The 14,013-nt window shown below is 44.5% G+C and overlaps 1 protein-coding gene across 1 annotated transcript in view; it reads right to left on the bottom strand.

Annotated features, from left to right (window-relative positions):
- Positions 1–13,716, bottom strand: part of DACH2 (dachshund family transcription factor 2) — a 340,390-nt gene extending 326,674 nt beyond the window's left edge. Inside the window, exon 1 of the mRNA XM_081180171.1 lies at positions 13,559–13,716. Within this exon, the coding sequence (XP_081036297.1) occupies positions 13,559–13,590 (32 nt within the window). The 5' untranslated portion in view covers positions 13,591–13,716. The remainder of the gene's footprint in view (positions 1–13,558) is intronic.
- Positions 13,717–14,013: the final 297 nt, after the last annotated feature.

Below are 14,013 nucleotides of genomic sequence, written 5' to 3'. Positions count from 1 at the left end.
AGAATTTAAAATGAGAAATGGATAAAACTGAAACTGTCAGATCCTGCTACTCCTGTTCCTCCCTAGCCCCTTTTAAGATAACTCTGCCCTTGCACCTACTAGACCTCCCACCTTTAGTGCAATGTACCCCTGGGTTTAGGATTCCAAAGCTACATTGCAGCCATTCTATCATTCATCTTCACAATAACCCACCAAGGGAGGTCATTGTGACACCCCCATTTCCCGAGAGAGAGAGAGAGAGAGAGAGAGAACAAAAGCTGAGAGATAGTGAGTTCAAACATTCCGAAGAATTCCTGGCCAGCCAAAGGATTTTGTCCCTCTTCTTATGTTCCATCCACTTTTAAGGTTTGTATCTTCAGCTGCAAACAACAAAAACAAAAACATGCAAAGGTCTTTGAGCAGGAAATATAAATCTGATTTATAGGTTTTGCATTGTTGTTGTTTTCCTTCCTTTCCTCCCTTTCAAGGAATTTTTGCTTGCAGATTAATGAGACTATCAAATTCCACTCTCTGGGATTTACCCCCCTCCCCAGCTTTGGACTGTAATGCCTTCCATAGGCTAAATATATTTCTAAATAAGGCTGAGTTTTTGCAAGGCCAGATGAAGTCTTGCGCATCACCCCCCCAACTCCCTCCCACCCTGCATGTTAGAGTGGCATGCAGCAATATAAAATCATAAAGGCTGTAGTAAAAAACGGTACCCTTGAGAAGCGACTATCCATGGAGAAGGGAACTGCACTTACTCTAAGGAAAGGCTCAAGGTTTCTGAATTAATACCAGGCGATGGCCCAGCTCACCTGAGCATGGAAGAGCTGACTACATTAGTCCGCAGGATTATTTCCCATAATTTCTCAGGGTAAAACAAAGATGCTCCAACATATGACCCAGTTTTAATATATTGGCAGCTTTAAAAATACTCTGAATCTTTCGTGTATTGACTGTGTTCACAAGTAAGGATGAGCCAAGCGATCAGAGATCATGGTTTGCTGTCCTTTACAAGGACACAATAAGAGTGCATTTCTGGTGGGTTTATACTGGACCATCCACACCTCATTCTGCTTTGTTAGTTGTCCTGCGATGCTTCCCCAATGTTATTGCATTATTGTCACCTGGAAGGACACTCTTGCACCAGCAAAAGAAGGACATACACCTGGAACATCTGCCGTATGAAAAGTTACAGGATTTCAGCAGAAATGCACCAGTTGGAAATGAAGCTATAGGTCTGCCCTGAACCCTGAAATGTTCCTGCCCTGAAAGCATGAACAGTGTTGAAAGCAGGATCATGTACAACCGCTCCAGTTGCAGTCATGATCATGGGCACAAATCATCATGAATGCACAATAAAAAGGATTGGACCCCTGGTTCCTGGTGCCACCTTAATTTCCCCAGATTATGCATCACTTTGGACTCTTGAGAGAAGTGAAAATGTTGGTTAAAAATACTGCTGCCCCATTGCCACCAGGTAAGTCTGTCAGCGCTCACTGATGGAGAAGGGGGCACATTGTTCAGGGGCTCCTCAAACCTGTACCCAGACCTACCTATCACAATCTAGAATTCAGGGGAAGGGGAACTTGTGGTTCTCCTGATGTTGTTGGACTACAGCTCCCATCATCCCTGACCATTGGTCATGCTGGCTGGGCCTAAAGAGAGGTGGAATCTAACAGCATCTTGGGGGGCAACAAGTTCAGACCAGTAGCCCATCTAGTGCAGCATCCTGTTCTCCCAGTGGCTTACCAGGCTTAATTAGGCATGCAAGCTCCCACCACACCTTTAGTCCACACTGATTCACAGTAGCTCTTAGGGTTTCAGATGGGTCTTTCTACCTACAAATGCCAGTGATTAAATATGGGAGTTTTTGCATGGTAGGTCTGGAGGTTCATACACACACACACAGAGAGAGAGAGAGAGAGAGAGAGAGAGAGAGAGAGAGATTGAGATTCAGCAGTTCTGAAGTCTGGCCACTCCTGCTGTGAACTGAAGGCACCCTTTTCAACAGCAGCCTCCTGGGTCTGGCAGCTTATTTAGGCTCCCACCAAAATGGAGGCCCAGGAGCCTCACATCACAATTGATAGTTCTTAATCTAATCTATCTCCCCATTTGAGCTTTCAAAAACTAACTTTTAACCTCTCCGCTTGATATTGGCAATCGGGGGGAATATCGGAGCACTTTTCAGTACAAATAATTTAAAAAATGGATTGACAGCATCCATGCTACAAAAAGAGCAAGTAATTGGGATTTTGTTTTATAGCAGACAGAATAGTTGGGTTGGGGAGGGATTTGTGAGACTGCAAACTTCTGGGTCCCTTCAGACCCCAATACAGTGGTACCTCTGGTTAAGAACTTAATTCTGGAGGTCAGTTCTTAACCTGAAACTGTTCTTAACCTGAGGTACCACCTTAGCTAATGGGGCCTTCCACTGCTGCCGCGCCACGGCCGCACAATTTCTGTTCTCATCCTGAGCAAAGTTCTTAACCCGAGGTACTATTTCTGGGTTAGCGGAGTCTGTAACCTGCAGCATCTGTAACCTGAGGTACCACTGTACTCGTACCTTCCAACTGCTGCCTTTTTACCATGAAATGTCCCAAAGTAGTTGTCCCTAGTAAAAGCACTCTCCTCAACCCATCTGGAGGGCATCAGGTTGGCAAATATTGATAGCATGCATGTATGTGCAGTAGGAATCTCCAGAGTTACTAATTTAAAGAATTTATGTGCTGCTTTTAAGAACAAACCCCTTGTAGGCTGCTTCGAACAAAACTAGCCAGAACATGGCCCTTAAGCTCTGTTCACCTGATATGGTGTCTGACCTCTACCTATGACCATGTCTCCAGAATCTACCCCAACAGACTAAGGGCAGGGGAGAAATTTGGTTCAATTCCTCTCTAGGTTGTTCATACTGAAACAATAGATGAACCAAAACACAGCTGTCTTTCAAAATCCACACTTCTCCAAATTTTGCAACACAGTCCTCCAACCCCACCCCAATGTACAAAAATGCATACATTATGAGAAAGTGTGCATTAAAAAGCACACATCATTGTATACATGTGATGTTAGTCAAAATCCATAAATATTCTGTAGTTTCTTGTGCAATACAGTTGTTTTGCCTAATTTTCCCTCAAATTGGCTTCCATCCAGTTTAAAGACATAAGCCACGTTCAGTTCCCAGTAAGGCTGATGTGTGTACCTCTGAGACAGCCATTGCACATGTGCAGATGACAGCTTCATTAAAAGGAGTTCTGGGCACTGAAGGTGTGTGGATACAGGTAGTGTTCATTGGATGAAGACATCCCAGCCCCCACCCCCTGGTGTGTACAGCAATGTGCAAATTGAAACCTCACTGCATTTTAAGCTGTTAGTGTGTATGCAGCCAGCAATACCAAAAAAAAAAAAAATACATATTCAGCAAATTTGTTTGCAAACACACACACAAAATGCACATTAAAATACTGAAGAATTTTTGTGAGACCCTTTTTCTTAAAATACAAACTCACTGAGAAATGTGGGAAACTGAACCAAAGAGTGGAAAGATGAGAAACTAAGCAAAAATAAAACTGACAGATCAACCCATCCCTATGTCTGATGAGCACCATACAGTGATAGATTCAGAATGTGCAGCAGTCTCTAGCAATGCTAAGATGCAGATCTGAGGCTACTACATTGAGATGTGCGCACACAAGCATACATACTTAACTGTCCACACATAGGGATACTTACGGTTGGCCTCACCAACCTATCTGCTGGCTGGGGATGATGGGAGTTGTAGTCTAAAACATATGGAGGGCACCAGGTTGGTATTCCACAGGTTGGTACTGCTAGAAGTATATCCTAAAACTCTATATTGAAATGAAATTGGGGGGGGGGGAATGAAATTGACTCAAAGGGTTGATTGTCAATAGAGAAATGATACCGTCTCCTGTGTAATTAAATGCATTGTATTAATATGTGCATAATGCAAAATCAATAAATAATGAATTACTCTTGATTGTAATTGAATGTTTTCTTAATTTTATTGTCAGCCATGATAAATAATCAGTCCTTTTATACTGCATTAAATTAATTAGAGTGTCATTTCTATTACATACATCAGCAGTGAAGTAATGCAGTGACATCTGTTTCTAATGTCTCTAAGATGTGGCATTCCTTATTAAGTATTAGGTATGCTCTTTTGTGATTGACAGCTCTGTTGATGTTAAGGGAGGGGTGGGGAGAATGCTAAGGTGGGGGGGGGTTGGATTTGCATTCCATGCAAGTGTATAGAGGCAACCAACACATGACATTTTGAGCACCAACATTCACCGCAGTGTTGCAAAAGTTCCTGGGGTGCACTTCTCAGAGCTAAAAGCTACATGCTGACATCCACTGTCACAAGAGATAGTGTGCTATGGTGGTTAGAGTGTTGAACTACGACTGGGGTGAGCTGGATTTGAATCCTTATTCACCAGCGATGTCGTTCAAAAGTCTGAAGTGCAGGCGCTCAGTATGACAGCTTCCCCTTATACACACCTAGCCATGCCCCCAAGCAGAGTCCCTAGTCACACACCCAAGGGGAATCCAAAAATGCAGTCATTGTGTTGACCCTGTAGTAACTAGAGTGTTCGATTAGGATCTGAAAGGTAGGATGTATAATAATAATAATAATGTACAGTGGTACCTCGGGTTACAGACGCTTCAGGTTACAGACTCTGCTAACCCAGAAATAGTACCTCAGCTTAAGAACTTTGCTGCAGGATGAGAACAGAAATCGCGTGGCAGCAGTGAGAGGCCACATTAGCTAAAGTGGTGCTTCAGGTTAAGAACAGTTCAGTTTAAGAACGGACATCCGGAATGAATTATGTTCTTAGCCCAAGGTATCACTGTATTACTAATCACTTTCCATGAGGCATCCTGAGGTGATTTACAATATAGTAACATATACAAAGCAGTTACATATACAAAAACAGTTAAAATCTATTGCAAATTTCTCTCTCTCTCTCTCTCTCTCAAATACACAAACGTAGCATAGTGGCCAGTCTATTAGGATCACACAACCGTAATAAAATTACAATTTGGCAAGCAGTGTTTTTAATGTTGTGCACTGCCCTGAGGTCTTTTGATAAAGAGTGGTATAAATTGTAGTAGTAGTAGTAGTAGCAGTAGTAGTAATACATTTTATAATCATCATCATTACTTAGCCTAGCAGACTTTGGCTGTAGAGACCTACGTTCACATCCCTGGCATGCCACTATCTGACTTTGGGCCAGTCACTGTCTGAGTCTAGCCTGCTGAGCAAACCTACCGTATGCCGTCCTTCAAGATCAAAATATTGGCAAAAAAACCTCCAGTAGATGACAGCATCACTCCTGCCATAGACAAAGTGGCAATGCTACAATCCTTTTCCATAATCCTGCCCCACTACATCACTGTTGCTCATGGCATCAACAAAGTGTTTTTGCTAGTGCTAGGATTTCTGTCTGTGCAACAGAAACATAAAATCACAGAATCATAGAACCATACACTTAGAAGGGAACCTGGGGGGTCATTTAGTCCAACCTCCTGCAATGCAGGGACCTAAATGAAAGCATCTGTGACAGGTGGCCATCTATCTGTTATTGCACCTGTGATCACTCATTCTTGAGTGGCCACTTATGCTCCTAAGAAGTTGGGCTCCAACTGCTCAGGAATGGCATAACTAGTTGGCATTATCGGAATTGACCAGACATATTGCTCCACCAACTAAGAGCGGCCATGCACCACCACCCCCATCCACAGAATCAAGAGCTATCAATCTTTCCTTGTCCTGGCCAGGTGAGCTTTCCCGTGTTGAGTCAAATTAAGCCACAGGCTCCAATCCTGGTGGTGTCCTGTCAATGCCTTTAAGTTTCAGCTTTGCAACCATACTCCCCTGGAGCCCAAAGACTTTGGTTTTCCAGAAGCTGCCCAGCAGGTCATGGGAGTGATGGCACCAGATCACCAGTCAGCATAATTTATGGACAGAATTATGACAGTATCTGATCGTTTTCGAACCTCCGACTTGCGTTCTTGATTAATGAAAATGTTCTTGGCAGATGCTTTCACTCCTGCTCCCCATCCACTGCATCTTCCCCAGATCTGCTCCAAAGGGTTGGGAGGGGGGCAGAGAATAAGGAAAAGGGAGTTCTGTGGCACAACTCAAAGCCCTTGTGCTAGTGGAAGCACGCTGTTTGAAACCACTTATGGTGTTAGGGCTGAAACTAAGCAGCTTGTCAGAGGTGCATCAGAGCTGAGGGGCACACCACAGCCAAGAAGATCCACTGTTGCTCAGGCAAAGGTCCAGCCCAAAGAACAAGGCTTTTAGAGCACATCCTGTCCTGGAGGGCCAGTCACCAGCTGGGGTGGCTGGTCCAGACCTTGAGAAGATGTTCCAGGCCTCAGTAACAGCAGCCTGCCACATACAGAAAAGATGGTTCCCATTTCTTGCTGCAACAACTCCAGATGTAGGTCCAGCCACTGTCGCAGCCTAACCTTCTGAACAGAGTGGTTGTGAGCATGGAGGGGGGCAGCCAGGTACACTTGCCCCGGGCCTCAGAGAGCTAAGATGGCTGAGATGGGGTGGGGGGCCTCCAGGGGCTGGCTGCTTTTTTTATAAGAGTTTACTACTTTATTCTAACAAGACTCCCATCCTGGGCCTCAGGCAAGCTGTACACAGGGCTGGGTGGAGGAACAGGGCAATGTGCCTTGCCATGGGTTCCTTGCAGGAAAAGTGTGCTAAAAATGCCATCAATAAGTAATGCAGCAGACAGCGGCGTAGCGTGAGTTGTCAGCTCCCGGGGCAACGCAAGTAATTTGCGCCCCCTAACCCGGGGCAAGGCAAGTAATTTGCGCCCCCCTAACCTGTGAGTTGCCGCTGGCGCTGCCGCGCAAACAACGCTGCTTGCCCGGAGGAGGATGGAGGCAGAAGCAGCCGCCGCCTGTGGCTGGGCCGAGGGGATGGCGGCGGCGGCAGGGTGCAGAGGCTGCCCGTGCCCGGCCAGGCATCGGTGGCGGCGTCGGCGCTGCTGCAGCGGCTGCTCCTCCTGCGAGCAGTGAGCGGAGCGCAGCCACAGCGACGGCGGGGGGCGCGCGCGCTAGGGCGCAAGGCTGGCGGTGGCGGCGGGGAGCCCGGCGGAGGAAGGAACTTGTCCCTTCCCTCTGGACTCGCGCCCCCCCCCAGATGTTGCGCCCGGTGCGGTCGGCACCCCTGGCACCCCCCACGCTACGCCACTGGCAGCAGAGGATGCAATGTTGAGGTTGGGACATGATTCAGGGCTTTCAGGGCTTTTCGTTGCTTCTGTTCTCTGCTCCCCAAAGTAATTCTGTGTGCCAATTACTGATAGAGGGTGTGGGGAACTGAACAAGGAAGGGTTTTAGATTGTCAAAGGCGAGTGCAGCCGTGCTTCTCTGTCCTAGTTGACTTGGGTGCAATCAGATTTTAAAATATATTTTGCACTGGTATGCTCTTTTTCTTTTTCTTTTTTATCTCTTTAAAAAAATAAACAGCATTACAAAGACAGAGAAAAGCAAAAATGCTAAGGAACCATGGGGATAAAGAACAGCACAAATCATATATCTTATTCTGTGGCAAAACCCCAAAACCAATAAAGTTAACTCAAGAGTTCCACATCTCACAAGGAGCCAGTGTGAAGTTGCTGCTGTTGGTGTTCCATTGAACTCAAGGTTAAAATCCCGCAAGTATCCAGCCTAAAAAGTACACAGTGTATTGTGCCTTGCAATGTTCAAAGATGGAGTGTAACTTTTTCCAGAACAGCAATGTTCCAAACATTATTGCTCCAGAGCAAAAGTTTATAGAATCAGAAACTGTAGATCTGGAAGGGACCCCAAGGGTCATCGAGTCCTGTAATATTTTCCATTTGGGCACACGATAAGGGACACAGCTGATGAGGGTAGGGTTTGGGTTGGTTCATGTGGGGAAAGGCAGTTCTTGGTGTATCATCACCACCATCTCATATGAAAAGCAAAGCAAAAAACATAATATATAACATATCCTGATAACTTTTCTGTAAATGTCAGATTTATGGATGGGTGTCATTTTTTAAAAGGGTGTAAGGAGCAACAAGTTTTCATCATTTCATGATATCCCCATACATGAAGCTGAGACTGCATACACCTCATACATTTAATATACCCCCCACCCCTCCCCACAAAGAATACTGTGAATTGTACTTCTTACAGAACTACAGTTTCCAGCACTCTTAACAAACTACAGTTTCCAGGATTATTAGAGGGCGTTTTAAATATATGGTGCATAATAATGACTAGAGTTGGGGCAATAACACAACCCTGTTTAACACCTGATCCCATGTGCTAAGAGGAAGGCACGCTTGGCAAATCCACACCGTGATCAACTCCCGCCTGGAAACCAATGTCCCCACTGTGGAAGGACGTGTGGATCCAGGATTGGCCTCCACAGTCACTTACGGACTCATTGTTAAAACCGTGTTTATGGAAGACAATCTTACTCGGCTGTGAGTGATCATCCAAGAAGAAGAAAGAAAGAAGAATGGTGCATATCTCTATTTCTGGAGGCAAATGTTTCCGATCAGAAAACTGTTAGGTATTCTCTAAGACATTTTTCATCCTATTTTTCCCTCTCTCTCCCCTTGCAAAACATAATACAATCCCCAATTTGTGTTGTCTGTACAGTATCTGCCATTAGATTTCGTGCAGCCCCTGACCCGAAAGCACTGCCACCTAGCGGCAAGAAAACGCCTTGCTTGCTTTCCTCTCCATAGTGGTAAGGCAAACACGCAAAGAGGATGGGAAACGACACTCTGGTCATTGGACTACAAGTCCCATCACCCCTGGCCATTGGTTATGCTGAGTGCAGTGGATGGGAGTTGAAGTCCAACAATATGTGGGAGTCCAGAGATTCCTTCTGCTATAATCTTTGTAGACAGACCGGGAAAGTATTATTTCAGCGGTGTTCTGCGATCAGTTCCTGATGGTACCTGAACGCTTCTGCACCTACTATAACCACTCTTGTTACATATAGAAAAGGGGTATTCTTTGCCACATTCTGTTTTCATTTACTCCAAAGTAGCCTGAACTCATAAAGGATATTATATAGTCGAAAAAGTTTCAGGGGGAAAGGGCAATCGAAATGTCAAGGGGATGGAGCAAGTCCCCTATGAAGAAAGTTTGCAGCATTTGGGACTTTTTAGCTTAGAGATAAAATGGTCCCCTGGACGGTTAAGTCCAGTCAAAGGCGACTATGGGGTTGCGGCACTCATCTTGCTTTTCAGGCCGAGGGAGCCGACATTTGTCCACAGACAGCTTTCCGGGTCCTGTGGCCAGCATGACTAAACTGCTTCTGGCACAACAGAACACTGTGACAGAAACCGAAGCGCACGGAAACACTATTTACCTTCCTGCCACAGCGGTGCCTATTTATCTACTTGCACTGGTGTGCTTTTGAACTGCTAGGTTGGCAGGAGCTGGGACAGAGCAATGGGAGCTCACCCTGTCGTGGGGATTCGAATCGCTGACCTTCTGATTGGCAAGCCCAAGAGGCTCAGTGGTTTAGACCACTTAGAGAAAAGGCAAGTGACATGATAGATGTTTATAAAATTATGCATGGTGTGCAAAAAATGGATAGAGACACTTTCTCCCTCTCCCATAACATTTGGAGGGGGAGAGAATTGAGGGTCTTCTTCTCAGCATCCTTAACAAACTACATTTCCCAGGATTCTTTGGGGTAAGCCATGACCATGGAAGCCAACTCCTAGGGGCTGAGGAGTCTTCACCGCCACGCCCCCCCCCCATAAAAGATGGTGGGCATTGCCAGTGCTTTTTTTCTAAAAAAAAAAGTTTAGGAGTACTCTCATTTTGATTCAAGAAAATCACCATTTTATAGTTCAAATCGGGGAACATAAATACAGTAAATGGACAAAAGTACAAAGATTCACAGAATGTTTTGGGGAACAGGTACCCCTGTGTCCCCCCAGAAAAGAAGCACTGGGCATTGCCATTCAAATGGCAATGCTGTGCCATTCAACACAATGCACAAGAACGAACAACTAACAATTACTAATAGCAGCAGCAATCGTATCATCTATGTTCCTATTGCAAGCATTCCTATGATGTGTTTTCTCGGAAGCCCTTGTATGTGGGAAACAAAAGCAGACCATTGGGGACTGAGCATGCCCAGAGGCCACAGAATCCGAACTGCCTGTTGGGTGCAAGGAGAAGGAATGAAATGGAGTATCCTTAAAAGGGGCATGGCTGACTGGAACCCCAGACAACAAATCATGAGACTCTCAATCTCAGGGTTGTAGGCTTGAGCCCCACATTTGGACAAAAAGATCCCTGCATTGCAGGGGGGTGGACTAGAAGACCTTTGTGGTTCCCTCCATTTCTACAATTCTGTGATTCTATGATACTTAAACATTTTGTTGCAGGTCCTACTTCTACATTGTTGTTTCCCAACTGTGCAGAATTGAAGCTATGAAGTGTATTTTTTTAAAAAAATGGGGAAATATTTTAAAAATTACAAACAACACCATAGTTTCCATTCTTAGACTCTTTCCTTTTAAATGCTTGTTAAAAGATGACAGCTACATTGTGAAAAGTTCAGGGGCTGAAGAAAGCAAGTACCAGCTTCAAGCACATTGCCACAAGAGAGAATCACAATGGCATGTGGGGGGAATATATATTTTAAAATAATTCATCTTGCATCAGCCACTTAGACTTACAAAAAAATAATGATGATGATTATGTTGATGACAATGACAATTATAATCATCTCCAAATAATTCACTCCATTTGATTTCATACAAATACAAATTAAGATTTCACTTGTTTAATAGGATTGTGCCCATTTTAAGCAATCTTTCCCATTCTTCTCTCTCTCTCTCTCCCTCTCTCTCCCTCTCTTTTGAAAGCATGCCTTGAAAAATCTAACTTCTGCAGTAGGGAAGTCTCAGCAGTTCTGTCAAAGTACAAACACTTTGCACTGCACAGGAAGAAAAAAAACCCTATCAGATAAATCTCATGCACTTCAAATCAGAAGTCAGCTTCACAGAGCTCAGTGGGACATGCTCTTAAGTAAGCATGCACAAGATGGTAATTTCAATAGAGAAGATGCATTTCTTGAGCCACTCATTCACATTTCACTAACTGTTATGTGAAACATTTCTTTTTTAAAGTCAGGAACAACAGTGACCATATAATATCAGTGTCTGTGATCACACCTCTAAAGGTAAAGGGACCATTAGGTCCAGTCGTGGCCGACTCTGGGGTTGTGGCACTCATCTCGCTTTATTGGCTGAGGGAGCCAGTGTACAGCTTCCGGGTCATGTGGCCAGCATGACTAAGCCACTTCTGGCGAACCAGAGCAGCGCACGGAAACACCGTTTACCTTCCCGCCGGAGCGGTACCTATTTATCTACTTGCACTTTGACGTGCTTTCGAACTGCTAGGTGGGACCGAGCAACGGCAGCTCACCCCGTCATGGGGATTCGAACCTCCAACCTTCCAATCGGCAAGTCCTCGGCTCTGTGGTTTAACCCACAGCGCCACCCATGTCCCGATCACACCTATACCATGCATTTAATGCACATGGATTTCCCCAAACAATCCTGGAGCTAGAATTTACTTCTCGCTGAACTACAGTTCCCAGCACCATTAACAAATTATTGTTCCCAGGAATATTTGGGGGAAGCCATGCACTGGTCTAGACTCACATCAACAACCATACATTTAATGCAACCTTATGCCACTTTAACAGTAACGGCCTCCCCCATAGAATCGAGGGGACTGTGGTTTACTATGGGTCTCATAACAACAACAACGTTATCATTTATATCCCACCACTCTGGGTGGCTTACAGCACATAAAAAATGGTAAAACATTAGACATTAAAACATTAGACATTAAAAAATTCCCGATACAGGGTTGCCTTAATGCCTTTCAGCATCCTTAACAAACTTTCCCCCAATACACAGTCCTGATCCAAAGTGGGTCTCCTTCATCTCCACACACAGCTGCTTCTAACAAAAATGCAGAGCAGCCTTTTCCAACTTGGTGCACTCCAGACATTTTAGAGTACAACTCCCATCAGCCCCAGCCAGCACTGTGCTTGCTTGGGCTGATAGGAGTTGCTGTCCAAAACATCTGGACAGCACCAGGTTAGCAAAGGCTGATGTAGATAGTTAGGGAGGTCCTACATGTCAAGAGGAGGGGCAGCTGTGGGGTGCCAGCAATATCTTCCCATTGCTTTCAATGGGGCTTATCCTCAGGGAAGTTGGTATTAGACTGCAGCCCGATCTGAGATGTCCAAAGAATAAGTAGAAGACCATGGAATGGAAGCATGTTAGGCAAACTTGAGCACAAAATCCCTGTGCTTGCAGTCTGCTGTGAACGACCTATGCTCATTTAAACAACCGCTTTTTGTAGAGAAATATGCAGAAGCAGTCCCTGGCAAAGGACCAAACTCCTGTGCAGTGATACAGATAGGCAATGTAAGACTCTGGAATTAATGGTCTTGCTTAAATGGTAGTGTGTATCACATCACCTTTTTTTAGCCCTCCTGTGCATTTTGTTGAGCGGTGCCCAAAGTCCTGTGCTGGTGGCACTTGCATTTTCCACATACAAGGGACAAGTATTTTCAACCCGCATACCCACACGTCAGTACAAAATCTACTGTACTATTCTGGCTCTAACATAAGCTTCTTCCCAAGAATCTGAGCTTGCAAGAACCCATTTCTTCTGATGCCTTTATAGCTTTTTGTTTATGGTTTCTCTCTTGAAGCCTAAGTTAAAATACTGCATATGAGAGACATCAATTCACTCAACTTTATGGATCACCTTAAACCTTTTTTAATTGTATGATGATATTTATGGTGCGTTTTCTGAAGGAGCTTTTTAGCAGTTTCATAACTTTTTCAGATTAACAAATTCTCAGCTTTTCTCCTTCAACCCCCTTCCTTGTGTTAGAATTTTCTAAGCAAAAGGTTTTCTTTTCAAGGGCTGGCATTTTATGAGCTGCCTTCTGCTGACATGCAGCTGATGCCTCATAGTTTTTATTCCTAGGCACAACAGTGCAAGAAGAATAAGAATACTGAGTTCCACAACTTAAAATCTGTAGCTTTACACATTTCACACCACAGTTGTCATAAATTATACATTAGCCATATACCCCACTCTACACTTAACAAGATGGACCTGTGTGTTTTGAAAATGTTTGCTTCATATGAAGTATGCATCAGAAATATATCTTCCTATCTTCCTCTCTATATTTGCCACAGAGTTAGGCAGTACCAAAACTGTGGGGAATTAAATATATGAATCCTGTGGACCCACATGTGTGGGTGAAAAACAAAGGGAAACAACTGGGTGCCTGGATTCAAATTGAAGGACTTGCACACAGACAGTTCCAGACAGAGTATTAAATGCACAAAAATATGCAGCACAGCGAAGCACTAGGACTATAGGTTGTTAGATCCGTCTTATCCCATTCAGCTGCACACAGCAGTTGACCTCTTTTTACCCCTCTTACAATGAGAAGATTGCACACTGTTAAGTAAGTTCAAAAGGCTTTACTTACAGATTCAAGGTCTCAGTCACGCATTGTTCCATGGAGCAGCCAGCATAACACAAGCAAAATACTGTGGGGTAGAAAGTACAGAATATAGTTCCAAACACATGCTGTAAGCTTGGGAGAAAGCTTACACATGTCCTGCTTGGTGGATTACAGGATGGAGAGCAAGAGACAGTCAAAGAGAAAAGAAGTAAGCTTCACTTCCTCCCTGAGAGGGGGCGTAACCTAGCTGAGTCTATCTAGCAATACAACTCTGTGATCTTTTACCCCTTCATGCACTAACTAGTTCAGTGCTTGCTAGTTTGCCTATACTGTATCCCCAAATTCATCGCTCCAGGAGAGGGCATCCCACAGATACCACCCTTTCAGGAGATCCATTCCATATGAGGTAGGAATAAGGGCTCTAGAGTTGCTGCACCTGCTCCCTCCCTTTCCGTATCAGATGGGCTCCATCTCTGTTG

Source organism: Podarcis bocagei (assembly GCF_964188305.1).
Source record: "Podarcis bocagei genome assembly, chromosome: Z".
Classification (NCBI taxonomy): Eukaryota; Metazoa; Chordata; class Lepidosauria; order Squamata; family Lacertidae; genus Podarcis; species Podarcis bocagei.
Note: the sequence above shows the minus strand (reverse complement) of the source record. Positions and strands in the feature narration are given on the sequence as shown.